General features: G+C 36.8%; 2 protein-coding genes across 2 annotated transcripts; both read right to left on the bottom strand.

Moving 5' to 3' along the window:
- Nucleotides 1-529: 529 nt before the first annotated feature.
- On the bottom strand, nt 530-7,331 carry LOC145642088 (pyruvate dehydrogenase E1 component subunit alpha-1, mitochondrial-like). Its single transcript, XM_081693176.1, has 8 exons — nt 6,547-7,331; nt 5,146-5,225; nt 4,900-4,977; nt 4,673-4,768; nt 4,507-4,578; nt 4,261-4,314; nt 4,069-4,134; nt 530-905 (listed from the first exon to the last, which is right to left on the bottom strand). The coding sequence occupies exons 1-8, from the start codon at nt 7,238-7,240 to the stop codon at nt 861-863; spliced, it is 1,185 nt and encodes a 394-aa protein (XP_081549302.1). The 5' UTR covers nt 7,241-7,331; the 3' UTR covers nt 530-860.
- Nucleotides 7,332-12,037: 4,706 nt separating this feature from the next.
- On the bottom strand, nt 12,038-12,954 carry LOC145628399 (uncharacterized). The gene is made up of 2 exons (XM_081680699.1): nt 12,770-12,954; nt 12,038-12,680 (listed from the first exon to the last, which is right to left on the bottom strand). Exons 1-2 carry the CDS (start codon nt 12,952-12,954, stop codon nt 12,038-12,040), a joined length of 828 nt encoding a protein of 275 aa, XP_081536825.1.
- Nucleotides 12,955-15,193: the final 2,239 nt, after the last annotated feature.

Here is a 15,193-nt window from a genome sequence, read left to right as displayed (position 1 = left end):
ATCATGAATTCCTAATTTTATACAATTTTCAAGAGTATATTTAATGCTTATATATAGACCTTAGGGCTACATATAACATTACCCACCCCCCACTACTCGTATAACGGATGATACTTGTTTTCTTGTGGCCCAGTGGACTTGGCAATATTGAGTCAAAAAAATGACACCCAATCTAAACTCTTATGTAATCTAGGCCAATTCTGCACAATTGATTTTACATATGGCCTAAATTTCTAAATTTGATACTTGGTCAATGTCATAGCTAACAACATCAATAGGAAGTTCTACTTCCCCCATTTCACCAAATTTTATTCAACCAAACAACTTACTCATTTTGCAATTCCTAGGCATTTCCAATTCCCATAATTTTGTATGTAAACCAAACAACACCTAAGAATACAAGTGATACAACGGGCAATGAATACCCAACACAGAGCATCTAAACACTCTTAAACAAATATTTAATGTTTCAAAAAATCAGCAATGTATAAGATAGAAAAAATAACAATAATCACCGAGGCCTTTGCGCTTTCAGCAACAACTTGGTGTGTTATTTGCATATTGTGATTTGTGAAGCACAAAAAGCGCTTTACGTAAGTCAACTTATTGACTTGCGTATAAAGCTCTAATCAAAGCAACACAACTAGATCCTGAAGCACACATGAAATTTCGTTAATCAATACATGAGACAATTTAGAGCTGTATCGCATCCACTGCAACAAGGCAGTGGCCCTAATTTGTAGGAGCGAGAAAACCTATACAACAATAGAAAGCACAAGCCTATAAAAATTGGGTCAAAATCTTTTATTTCAAGTTTCCATCTCATCTCCATACGACTCACATCAAAATGTTACTTTGGCTCATGGTAGAGCAGTTCTAAGTACTTTTCTGTCAGCACCGAATGACTGCAAAAGATAAAAATCACACGTCAATCAGAAAATATTTTAGGGGTATGACATTAAGAAATTAAACAGCAGTCACAGCATTGTTAGCATATTGTAGCAAAACTGTGATTTTATCAGGCAGGGAACACTAAGGCAGAAGCCACCTTCTAGCAAAGGACTGACAAGTTGGGCATTCAAGGCCACTTAGGCCAACAAATCATGAATTCACAGTTTTTAAGTGCTGGGATAAAAAAAAAATAGAAATAAAAAAAATCAGATCCAGTAGCACGGGCTGCAAAGGTGAAACAATGATACGCAATTTAGGTCCGTTGAAATATTTGTCATGCGCTTATCATATGTAAACTGCTGTCTTTTTCCTGCCCCTTTAGCTATTTCACCCTCCCGTCAAAAAAATAAATAAATAAAAAAGCTTTTTCACCCTAGCCTGTTTTAAGCAACTACGACACACCAATGCTGTTCCAGCTACATCAACCACAATATAAGGTATAGTTTAACTCTAGTCCAGACTATTAAAACTTCCAACTGCTGTTCCAGTAGATTGTCTTAAACTAGGTTGCACAAAAAGGGGAAACGGAAACAAGGAATCGGGGAAACAAAAATTATTAAATTATGAGAAATGGGGAAACGAAAAAATAATTAAATAAATAAAAGATATTTATTTAGAATAAAATACAAATTGATTTAAGACCAAACTTTTCCTCTTTTCTAATACAATGTTCCCACCGTCATTCATCTCTCTTCTTTAGTTCTTCTCAAGCATAAGAATATATATGGAGACAATTCACAGATGAAAGATGACGGTAATTTGTAACATTTCCTTTTTTTCTTAAATTAAAACAAAAAATAATTGCTTCATTAAAAGAGAAACGCTTTTATACCCTTGATTAAGTTTCCCCGAGGTTTCCAAACTTTCAAATGGTGTTAGACGTTTCACAAAACCCGGAAACTTTCAAATGCGTTTCCGAAACGTTTCGGAAACAATACGTCGATGAATTTTCACGTTTTCGTGCATCAGAGGTCTCAAAAGTTGTCAATAGTGTTGATACGAGTGGCATGCCATTATAATGCATACTATTAAAACTTTTAACATCTGTCATTGTCATTCTAGTGGATTGTCTTAAATATGTAAGGATGATAATAATAATAATAAAATAAAAATTCAAAAATATGATAATGCAAAAGTAGATTTATTTACGCTTTGTTTGGATAGCAAAGAAGGAAAGAAAAAAAGGGGAGGGAAAATGGAGGAAGGGAAGGGAAAAGAAAGGGAGGGGGAGGTGAGCTCCATTTTCCCTCCAAATCTCTCCAATTTTGGAGAGATTATGGTTATTATAGAGAGAGGGAAAATGGATCCCTCCCTCTCCTTCCCCTTCCTTCCCCCAATCTTTTACCCAAACAAGAGATTTTATCCCCCTCCATTTCTCTTCTCTTCTTTTCCTTCCATTTCTTCCTATCCAAACAAAGTGTTAAGGAATACGAATGAAAAAGGCAAAATTACAACCATTGACACCAACTTTAAGGGGTTTTACATTTATTGACACCAACTTATTTTACTACTTAGATTTACAAAGATGTAAATATCATTAATGATGCTGGAGTGGAATCCACTTGCCCAAAAGTTATAATTTACTATATTAAAATCGTTTTTAGTACTTTAAAATGGATTATTAAAACAATAATTAAGTTCAATGTGTTACTTATTATTATAATTTAAAAAAAAAAAAAAAAAAAAAAAAAAAAAAAAAAAGCCCCAAATTAACAAAACCCCAAATTTTTCTCCTCCTTTCTTCCTCATCTTCTTTGATGTTGCTCCTATCTCAATCACCTTTTCTTCCAAAAAAAAACCCTAACTTTTATGAGACAACATTGAAGAAAATAAAGATGGTGAGGAGTTAATCTGAATTACGTTGCTTTTACAAATTAACAGCCACAATAAAAACTAGTTGGAGGTGATTCAATGGTGTCCAAATTAAAATCCATATGCAAGTCATCAATCGCATAGGTCTAAGAATGTTCCAGGGGTAAAATTTTTGAAGCAGCAAACCTTCGGGAGTTGCCATAAAAAGAAATCCCAAAAGGATGACTTTTCGAACGATCGTACAGCTTTTGGCTCTAATTTTTATTTGTTCTTATTTATTAATTTTGGCATAATGCCAATTTGTTAAGGTGTAACTATGTCTAGTAGTAGTGTAGTACTTCTAATTAATGTATTGACATATGATTTCTCTCATTTTGTAATAAAAAGCACGTTGATTTAAATTGAAAACCTAAACTTGTACTCCCTCCGTCCCTTTTTTACAAACCTGTTTGTAAAATTACACGGGAATTAAGGAACTAAGAATAAAACAAATAACAATAAAACAAAACACAATGGAAAGAACAAAACATTAAATGATGTCTTTGAGTAAATAAAGTTCCCCTACAAATTTAAACGCGGATTGCCACTCAAAATCAATAAATAGATCTGGCCATTTGCTAAAAATGTTACCGTAGCCCTATGTTGCCAACAATTATCAAGGTGGGTTATACATGAAATTTGCCCTAATTTAAATACAGCATAAGCCTACAAATCAAATAAAAAGCGGACGGCCTCAACAGTTACTGTCCAAATGACATGACAATAAGCCAACCTCATGAACTGAGCATAAATTTCACAGCTTTGTGAAAAAGAGTGCACACTTTGTTATGAGTAAAGGTCATTAATAAATGAAGTGATGATTCTCAGAGGTCTACTCTACTAAATACCCATTGCAAGATTTGCAACAGCTAGGTTTACAACATGACAATAACTTTGCACTTGGAACTTTGCACTTGCTTCAAAAGCTTTTACAAATAACTACTCCCTATGTCCACAATTAATCTTAAGGTATTGATTTTAGATGTCATAAAAACTCTTCCTATTACTTGTAATGGAAACTTCATGCACTCAATTCATGCGACATGGGCCCTCTCATCCACAAACTATCTTTCGATATAATTTTTATCTTAACTCCGCATTATACAGCAAGAAAGCTAACTACTAAAAAAAACTTCATATGCATGCCCAAACCTAACTTGAAGATTAATTGCGGACAAAGGCAGTATTAAAAGAAGATGAATTAATTGTGGTGCAAAGCATGGAAAAACGGAAACATTGTATGTACAGCGAAATTTGTAAACTTACCTCTACTCCATAACCTTTCACGTATATATTTGTAAAAAGCTCAGAATTATCAGGCATGGGACTCTCCTGAAACCACAAATTAGCAACAACAAATAACAATTTAGAAAACATTGAATCCTGAGACAAACCAATGAAGGTATAAAATTATTATATGAAGTATAAAATAGAACAAAAAAGGTTTTTTTTTTTTACCTTAGCCTTAGCAATGGCATCATCCACTTCTTTCCTGATCTCCTTTTCAATATCCTGTATCATTGCAAGGAAAAATCAAAATCAAAAGAAAACTCCAAACAATGGATAGAATTTAAAGTGGCCGGGTACATAGTCAACACATAACAAATTAACGCCAAAACAGTACTTCTAACATAAAGCCCAAGAACAAAATCAACAAAATAGCTTACTTTTAAAAAAACATCATGAAGTTAAGAGAACAATTACCTTTAGTTCCTTTTCTGCAGCAATATCATGAGCCAATATCAGCTTCCTGACTCTCTCAATAGGGTCACGTTCCTGTAATGAAATTCATTTAAACTATCAAATAACTCTCTACATTCTCCAACTGAAAATTTAAGTTCTTTTCACATTCCCAATGCTAGCTCTTTACCTGTCTAATTCCAGATATCTCATCACGTGTCCTGTAAGTGCTTCCAGGGTCAGACATTGAGTGTCCATGATACCTATAAGTGTCCATCTCAAGTATCTAAAGACAGACATGAAAATAAAAATGATAAATAAGGTAGAGCGATGCATCCCACGTATTACCAAAATCTTAAAAAGACTAATGATAAGAAGCTTTTGAGGAAAAATAGAATAATGTCCTAGCATACTTACAATTGGCCCATTCTTCAAAACATATTCCTTGGCAAATTTGCAAGCTTGTTTCACAGCCAATACATCCATACCGTCAACCTGCAACAGAAAAGTTCCACAAGAATGTTATGAGACAATAACATTACCAAACTGCATTCCATTACAGGTGCTAAACCGCCAATTTCTACCAATAGCCTCCATTATGAACAACATGCTAGTACACAAAATGCCAATCAACCAGAAACACAAATCAAAATCATATCAAACCTTTAATCCAGGAACATAATCTCCACGTTTGTAATAAGCTGGACTCTTTGCAGCCCTCCATTCTGCAGTTCCCATACCATCTAAAGCAAATACAACCCATGAGCTAAGTAAAATCACTAGACATAACATTTGAAACCCAATAAATTAAACATTTATTAGAATCAACCGCAAATACAATACCATACAACACAACAAGATTTAAAACAAATACCCCAAATTAGAGCATTATAAAGGTAATTATAATTTCCACCACAACAATACTCTGTAATTTACTAGGCATAGCCTTGTAGTTGTTGGGTGTGTTAATTCCATACAAGTCTATATACAACACTAAATAAACTTTACTCAACCAAGATGAAATTGAGTCCTGTTATTGCATCCTAGTGTCCAATGAACTAACAACTAAGATTTCTCTGTCCCAGCTTGTTGCAGGTTGCAGCTTACCTGAATTCATGGGGCAGGGAATCGCTATGGATCTTTAACATAAATTAGAGCGCACACACCAATTTTAAACCAAAAAATCATCAATGAAAAAGAATAGCTTTTGCCTCAATTAAGATACAAACCAGCATCCAGGATCTCATTTCTTTCAAAATTCCCACATCATAAGCAAAAACAAAAGGAATCAAATCATCCAACACAACCATAAATAGCAACAATGCACAACAATTCAGAAACATAACACACCTAAAAAAACCCAGTAAATTAGCAAATAACCCAAATCAAGACTAAATAGAATTTGTGAAGCTAATAATAATCCCCATCAAAACAACTATTAGGCATACCCTTGTAGAGTCGTAGTTATAGGGTGGTGTTAATTTCAAACAAGTAAATAGAATTTACTCAACCAAAGATGAAATATAATCCTGTTATTCATTTAATTGCTCCAACAGACAAATCACATCCTAGCATCCAATGAACCAAATTTTTTTCTATCATAGCTCGTTGTAGGTTACAGCCACCTTGATTCACAGGGCAGGGAGCCACAGGTGATCTTACATAGACTAAAGTGCATACTCCAATATCTAACCAAATACTGCAATACGAATAGATAAAGTTTTGTTTTTATATCTTAATAAATATACATATAAATATTACCCACATTTAGCTACTGACAGTGTAGTACACATTGAAAGATCTAATCTTTGTCTCAATTACAACACAAACCATCATTCAAGATCTCTTCTCTTTCAAAATTCCCACAAATCATACCATATTCACACAAAATCAAAACATCAAACAAAACCATAAATTGCACCGATTACGCACACCAATTCAGACACACAATACACCCAACACCCATAAATTATCAAAGACCCCAAATCAAGAAAATGAACCAAGCCAAACAAAAAACAAAAAAAAAGCACAATTATAAAATCAATGAAAACAAAATTGACTTACAATGATTATTTTCACAAACCAAAATAGCAGGCAGATCCCAAAGCGCAGCCATATTCAAAGCCTCAAACAATTGACCTTGATTAGCAGCACCATCACCATACAAAGCAAAACTAACAGTATCTTCCTTATTATACTTCTGAGCAAAAGCCAATCCAACACCCAACGGAACCTGAGCACCAACAATTCCATGACCGCCGTAAAAACCCATATCCTTCTTGTAAAAATGCATCGACCCACCTTTACCCCTCGAACACCCATCTTGTCTCCCCATCAATTCGGCGAAAGCGCTAACAAGCGAACCACCCCTCGAAAGATAAATGCAATGATCACGATACGCGGTGATTATGTTATCCTTTTTAGTAATGGCGGCCTCCATTCCAACAGCGACGGCTTCTTGGCCGTCGTAAAGATGGCAAAACCCTCGAATGAGCTTGGCTTTGTAAAGGGAATCGGAGGCGATTTCCATTCGCCGCATAAGAGCCATGCTACGGAAGTAGTCCATGAGTTCAGACGCCGTCGTATCGACGGAGCGAGAAGGGGGTTCGATGATGTGGGATTTGAAAGGGATGCTGGTTTCGATTGTTAGGGTTTTGGTGGAATCGGAGGAGAAGAGACGGTGGTGGGTTGCGGTGGTTAAGGGGCGGAGAAGGGAGGAGAGAGATTTGGTGTTGTTGACTCGGTGGAGAAGCGCCATTGTTGAAGAGGAGAGAGAAAGAGGGAAGATGAATTGGGGATCGAATTGAGGGAGAACGAGGTGAACGCGAGTTGGTAAGGGAATCGATTTTATTTGTAGTGCCAAACTACCTTTTCGATTTTGGAATTTTTAAATTTAGGTATTTATCAATTCATTTTCAGCATTTTGCAACACACACCAAAACAATGACGAGGTAATATGAATTAATCGAGTAACCTCTAAACGACCAGTAACTCCTTTTCAATGTGTAACCCGATTATATTGTGTAGCTAGCCACGTCGTATGAAAACTTATGATTCATAATCTTGATAAGATTATTGTGAGTGGGAGGTGTGTGTTACACCACACACGCGCGCGCCGAGCCGGGTCGGGTCGGGCTCGGGCCTCGGGACTTGCGCAGGCGTGGGTCCTTGTTATCTTTTTTGAGAAATTTTATTTCCTTTCTTTGTTGACAGAATATATCTTTTTGATTGTTGGAATTTTCTGACTGTTACAGATTTTAATCAGCCACTAATCCCTTGATTATAGCTTACTGTTTCATCCCTTGTTTATTGCTCTTGACTGACCGAGTTCATCGGGACAATTTTTTGGCTAGGTTCTTCCCTCGTTTTATGCTAGCCATTTTCCCTCTTCTACCTATAAATACTCGGTGGTTTTCTCAGCCAAAACACAACAACACAGTCTTCTCTCTTCTCTAAAATTATCTAAACACGACGAGTTCTTTCTTTTCTGTTTTCTGGGCAAGTATTCTGAATTCCAGTCGGGTTTGTGAATGCACATAAACTCCGGCGTCGTGCTTATCCTGGAGGGCGACCGCTTCTAGTCTACTGCAACGAGAGGTAGAGCGGAATCGTCTTTTAGGACAGTGGTTCTCCACGACACATCTAATGTCAGTTTGGTTCACGCATCAAGAGATAAGTAATTTCTGTTTTATTGCTTATTAGAATAACTAGCAACACTCATTTTCTTCATTTAAAAAAAAAATAAAAATAAAATAAAACATTTTTTGGCCACATAATGGTTGTGTTTCTATTTTTTTCACTTTACTAGTTTGTATTGTATTATCTTTTACATCATAAATATGTATTAAAATAACCCTTATCTTAAGAAAAACTCGATAGAAATCTAAAAATTCGTTCCACCACTGAATAAAAAACACGAGGAAATACTAGTTTGTACCCTATATAAACAAAACTTGTTTATATCAAGGGTTATTTTGTAAATTCAGTCGTCACAACCCCTTTCTCTTTCCTCTATCACCATCGTGTAACCACTAGTACCGCTGCATGACAAATAGCACCATCAACTGACTCCTGCACAACCAGTTGCACCACTAACCGACCACCGCATGAGCAAATACCTTTCCATGAAGGGTTAGTATGGGCCCACTTTACATAATTTGCTACTAGGGTGCCTTTTGTTCGACTAGTTGGCCGGTTTAGAGTCGAACGTGGTTGGTTGCCGGCATGGCCATAGGAGGGGAAGAGAAAGAAGGAAATAGTAGCCATGGGAGGGGAGGGGAGGGGAGTGAAAATTTGGTGACATAAGCAAGTTTTGTGTTATGTAGGATATTAATTGGGTTTTCCTCCAAAAACATAGACAAAAAAAATGTAGATGAAACAAAAAATAAAGCAAAGTCCTAAATCTCTCACAAAATTCAATCCACAACAGTAGCACCACTAATTTGGGCAAATTACAGCACCGCCAACAATAATTGGAATAACAAACACAAGGACATGATATAGCATGACAAAAAACTCGACCATCTATTACCGCCACTACATAGATCAACGGAAGAACTCTAAAACTAGAATCAGAGGAAAACGATGCAAGGTCCATGAGTAGTGCCGCAGTAGCATAGCTGTGTGCGCAAGCTGCTGCTTGGTGCGGGCTTGCTGCTCGTGTGTGGCTTGGTGCGGCAGTGGTTTGCGGGGGTTGTGCTGCATGGCTTGCGACATGGTGCGCATAGCTAGCAAGCTTGTACGGCCTCGTGGCTTGTGTTCTTGCACGCCTCGTAGAAGAGTTGACACATGCGGTATTCTAAGCTATGGGTGTGACGCTTAGCATGGGTCACGGCTATGCGGTATCCTTAACGTCGTCGTTGAAAGGAATTCCGTTAATAGTTTCCCGACTGTAAAGGTGAAGTTCAGGATAGGGTTTTCTTCCTCAATTCAAGTTTAAGGGGAGGCGGTTGTTCTTACGTTGGCCTAATGATTGATCTTTTGGTTCTTTTGGCATCTGGTGGTGAAGTCTGGTTGGGTTCCGTTTGTGTCTTCAGATGGCTCATTCCATCTTGTGGGTGTGTGCGCAGTGCCTGTTTCCTTACTTTGTTCAGTTAGGTTTTTTTTGTTTCTTTTATTTTGCCTTTAATTATGTTTAACCTGTTAAGTTGGCTTGTTATGTTGCTTGGGTTTTTGCTTTTAAATATTTGTGTTGTTGTTCTTGAGTTGGAGCTCTTTCGGGTAGCTCTAGTTTGGTTGTTGTTTGTCAATAATACTCTTTCTCTGCTTGTTCATGAGTTAGAGTTGAATAGAGTAATTCTAGTTATGGAGGGTTATGAAGTGTTATCGTTGTTCTTGGAGCCTTGTTGGTCGGTTTTAGGGATTGTAAGGTTATTCAATCCCTTGCTAGTTTGGTTGGTGGCCTTTTTGGTTGCTTGTTCGGGGTGGGATCGTGTTAAGGGGGTTTATCGTGTTGCATGTATGGCTTCCCTCTTTAATAGTTTGGGTGATGTCCTCTGTGGTTGTGTTGTTTTCTAGAGGCTAGCGGTATTTATGCAGCTAGGAAATATTCCTTATATTTGGAATTTGCAGGGAGAAGGTAAGTTTGAGGGGAGAGGTTTGTTCGCTTGTCCTGTTGCTTCTTAGTTGCGGGATGATTTGGGTCTTCATTCACTGACTATCATCCCAGTGTCGGTTTTGGTGTTGATGATGACAAAGACAGTCATCATTAAAAATTTCAATCTTGAAGGAGACTCCCCATATTTAATGTTTGGGGTAAGCAAAGTCCTCCGTTTTCTTGCATTCTATATAGGTAGAATTGTAGGAAGGAAACCTGCATTTTGGTGTAAGGTTTCTATGGGCAGAGTCGAGGGAAAATTCAACTCTTGTGGTTTAGCTCCCGGACTCTTAGGAGGGGGTTATGATTTTCAATTCCTAAGAGTGGAGTCGTGTGATGGGTCTTTTTGTTGGCAACAGTGTGCCTTTTGACTTTCGGGTGTATTGTTACTACTCTACTTCCACCGGTATGTTGCATTGGAATTATGGCAAGTTTCAGTTCTCTTCTCTAGTGTCCACTTGCATTATCGGTCCTTCTCCAAGGGTTTGGTTCGTTTGGCAACATTTGGTCCAAGAAAAGGTTTTAGTAAGAACCTTTTGGTTATTCGGGCTCCAAGGAATTTGGTTTGATGCACAAGGGTGTACTCATTTACTTTGTTTTCCCTCTTTTGGTTTAGCTAAGTGGGTTTTGTTGTTTTTATTTTCTTGTTTTAGAGAATTAAGCATAAAGGAAGGACTCAACATTTGACATTTTTCACCTTTAAGGACCTGACAGCGACTGTCACTTATTTTTTCACCTTTAAGGACCTGTGGTTAGTTTTCCGGCAAATTAACCCATCTGAGCTCTGGCCAAAAAGTTAAGTCCTTCTAAATAAAAAGTTAAGTCCTTCAATTCTAATACAAAAGTTAAGTCCTCAAAGCATTTAATACATTTCAAACATTCCAACTGTCAAAATATCAAAATATTCCAACTTTTAAAAAAAATTTAAAAAATTCCAAGTATTCACTAAATATTCCAACTGTCAAAATAAGAGGTTTGCTGAGAATTCCAAAAAATAGTCGTTACACCAACTTAACATTATAAAAGATAGCTTCTTCTTCCATAATGTGTAGTAACCTGGAAAAAAAAATCACAATGAGTTAGATGTTGTTTATAACGACAATTGAAGTGAATGAATTGAATGAAACATACCTCATTAATCTATTGTTAAATCTGTCAGATTTGACTGAGGAGTTGATAGTGCTTGATTTTGGTTGATGTACTACAATTTTGAAATAATATATAATGTTAGTATGTATAAACAAGTGCACATGAGCAAATTTGTTAAATAAAAATATGAGTAAGTGTATATTTACCACTGCCTGGTGTAACCATTAGGATAAGTGTAAACTCCCACACCTCTGTTGTGTATAGGGAGATTTACTTGACTACTGCTGTCTGGCACAATGTTTCCCTCCCCTTTCCCCTTTCCTTTAGTTGCTAGTGTCTGCTACAACTTCTTTGGGGCCTGATGGTGCCCTGATTTAGTAGAGTCACCCACCTGTGATGATTTAGGTGGCTTTGATGACTGAGGCACAGGATTATCTATCAATGGCAATGGACATTTTCTTTTGTTATGTCCAGCTTCTCCACAGTTAGTGCATTTGTGTAACTCTCCCTTCTTTGACTGCTTGCAACCTTCTACCTCACCCAAAGATGGCTTTCTCTTTGTAGTTGGCCTGTTTTGGAGTTTCTTGACCATCGGGGCTTGTATTGGAGCATAAGGGGACTCATTCCACTCTTGGGTCCATTTAAATGCTCAAGTGGGAACTCATAAGCCTTTAAGTATTTCTCCTTAGTGAACCAAGTTGATACATAATGTTCCGGGTGCTCAACGACTTTCCAAATTGTTGCAACAGCATGATTACATGGCACTCCACTAAGCTGCCATGCATTGCAACTACAAGTTTTGTCTAGTAGGCTCACAACATATTTAGTTTGTGTTGCCCCTTCCCTAACCCCATATGTGAAATGGCCATCCTAAAATGCAACCCAACCTCTTGCATCTATCTTTGACTTCTCTAATTTCTTTTTGATTCTAGGACAGATTTGAATGTCCTTGTTTCTAATGAAGTCCCTTTTCTTGTGAAGCCTCTCCACTAGGCTTTCTCTAATATCTTCCAGCATGGTTATGATGGGCTTGTGTCTGCTAGAAAGTATGTAAGCATTGAAAACTTCATTCATGTTATTATCAATGCTCTCACACTGTGATGTTGAAGTCAAAAAAGCCCTCACCCACTTCTTATAATTTCTCTTCATCAAGTCTTCACCTGCTTTGACTGACATTAAGGAGAAGAGCTGCATGTTTCTAGTAAAATCATTCTCAATTGTGCTTTTAGCCACTTTCCAAAACCCTCTCCTGTATTGCAAACTACCTCCAAATTTCTGCCTAAAATTGCAATAGACATGTCGAGCACAAACTCTTGTGTCTGCACTAGGCCATATGTCACCAACAACCTTGAGCAACCCTTTTTGTTGGTCACTCATGATGGTATAACCAGCACCATCGGCTGTACCTAAGTCATCAGCAAGTAAACACAAAAACCAAAACCATGTCCATGTCTCTGTGTTTTCAATTTCAACACAAGCCCAGACAATTGGGAACATTTGGTTGTTCCCATCTCTGCCAACAGCAACAAGAAGTTGACCCCATAAGGAACTTTTGAAAAACAGCCATCTAATCCAAAAAAAGACCTACAACCAGCTAGGAACCCCTTTTTCAAAGCAGAAAAACAGATGTAGACTCTTTCAAAAACATTGTTATTCAACTTGAACTTCACTGTGTTATCAGGATTAGACCTAAGAATTTCTTGAGCATATCTGTGAAGGAGTAAGTACTGTTCTTTATATTCACCTAATATCAACCTCTGAACCATTCTTCTTGCTTTCAAAGCCATCTAAAGTGAAATCTTGATCCCCCACTCAAACCATATAGTGTCAACAATTTCTTGACACTTGAAGTATGGATTAATTTTGAACTTACCATGGTATTTACTAGCAATCCATGTAGCCCTTATTCTTTTCACTCTTGCCACTCTCCCACAGTTGTGTTGCGGGATATGAGTCTTCACACTTAATGTCCCATTGCCACTCATTGATGTCCATAAGTACCAAGGACATCCCCTTTCCCTTGCCTTGCATTTTGCCCCTATCCTTGTTTTGTCATTTTTTACATACTCTATATCCCTCCCTATGTTTACAAAGTAAGTGGTAATAGCTTCTCTCAATTCCACAATATCCTTGAACTTTTGTCCTAAACAGAAAGGGGACTCTATTTCTGAGTGTGTTGGAAAGGGTAAATGGCTAGTTTGTTTGCTGACTCTTTTCTTTTTCTTACCAGGTTGTGGCAATAAAAAACCACACTCATCATAATCATCATCATCAGAGTTTGAAAAAGATTCATACTCTGATGAAGCATCACCATCATCAACATGATCAACATCTTGACCCTTACGGTCTCTTAACCTACCAGCAACTCTATTCAAAGAATCTAGCTCATTCAGAAACTCAAGCTCAACCTTACTTGTTTCTTTAAGTCTCTCTCTAACATCCATCACCTCTACATCCACCTCATCACTACCCTCCTCATCATAATCAATATCATTCCCCAAATTGAATAAATTGGTTGTCTCAGTTTCAGGTTCAATATAGTCAGCAGGTTGGTGTTCCGTGTGCACTGGTTTTGTGGTAAAAAATGGTTGTACAGGTGTATGGGTTTGATTTTTAGTCTCACCAGCTCTAAAACCAGGTGTAGCATTACCACAGACCCTATGCCCTTCGTCATCATGCTCAGTAAACACATCAATTATCTTGAACTCACTTAGAAGACTCTTGAACTTAGCAAAAGTACAGTCTTCATATGCCAAGAATCTCACTCCTGTTTGAAGATTCTTCAAAGGGTCACAATAATAATGGAGCTTTATCACATTATCATAGCCTAGTGAATCAATCAATGATTTAAAGTAGATTGCATTAAAATCAAGTGGAATATCATTGATTAATTTTACTTGACCACCAATGTAACAAAGATTAGGATTGTATTCCCATTTGCCCCCATGATGCAGCACAATACAAGGTTGGATATCCATATTTTCTACACAACAACACAAAATATTGACTAAATATCAAACAAAAATGAGAAAAAATAAAAAGATCATTCATTGCATTAATAATTTCAAGTTCAAATCATTACAAAGCATAGTCATTGTTATGACATTGTCTAACAACATCCTAATCACAATGTCAACCATTGACAACTAATTATCCCTTAATCATTACTACTCTAACCCAATTGAGGGATACATTAAATACATACAAACTTCCCTTGCATAAAAATTTTCCAAAATGATTCAAATGCATGTATATCTTTGTAGATTGCTATCATAACAAACCCTGAAAGTGATAGACAATAGTAGTAGACTAGTAGCATACATGCAACAGAAGATAATAAAGCATTACTACTATAAACCAATCGAAGTTTGTGGCAATAAAGCATGATTGGATTTTAGATAATATATTTTATTAAAGTTTTTCTTAAGTGTCTTTGCCCTGGTAAATTGCTGCTCTTTATTTTAATTCTGTTTGAGCCAAAATACCAAATTCCAAACACCGTATATACTACCCCTGTTTTTCACAAGTTTACTGCTAACATAGATTAGGGTCTGGGTTCGTCAATTCCTTCCAAGTCGTCATACACAGACAATTCAAATCACAACATCTAGACAACAACCAACAATTTAATAAACAACAATATCAAATTTAGCAAAAATAATCACTTGATCAAAATCATTCTCGTCAAAACCCTAAACCCTAACAAACCCACGAATTTCTTTTGCATTATTCACAAAATAAATACACGAATATATGAAAAACGGGCGTACCTTGCAACTTTACCCAGAATCGGGTCAAAATTTCGTGAATTTACCCAAAATCGCCTACATCAATCCCCTAGCCAAACTGTAGCACCGCTTCTAGAACAGGGAAGAAGTTTGCGCCAAAATGCTTTTTATTGGAGATAATAAAATAATAAGTGAGAAAGTTCAATCAGGAAAAAGAAAAAAAAAACATTTAACCAAAGATTAACTCACCTTGGGTTAGTTGTTTTAAATTATCACCGGAAAGTTAATGTTAAGTCCT

This window comes from Chenopodium album, chromosome 1, assembly GCF_948465745.1.
Source record: "Chenopodium album chromosome 1, dcCheAlbu1.1, whole genome shotgun sequence".
Classification (NCBI taxonomy): Eukaryota; Viridiplantae; Streptophyta; class Magnoliopsida; order Caryophyllales; family Amaranthaceae; genus Chenopodium; species Chenopodium album.
Note: the sequence above shows the minus strand (reverse complement) of the source record. Positions and strands in the feature narration are given on the sequence as shown.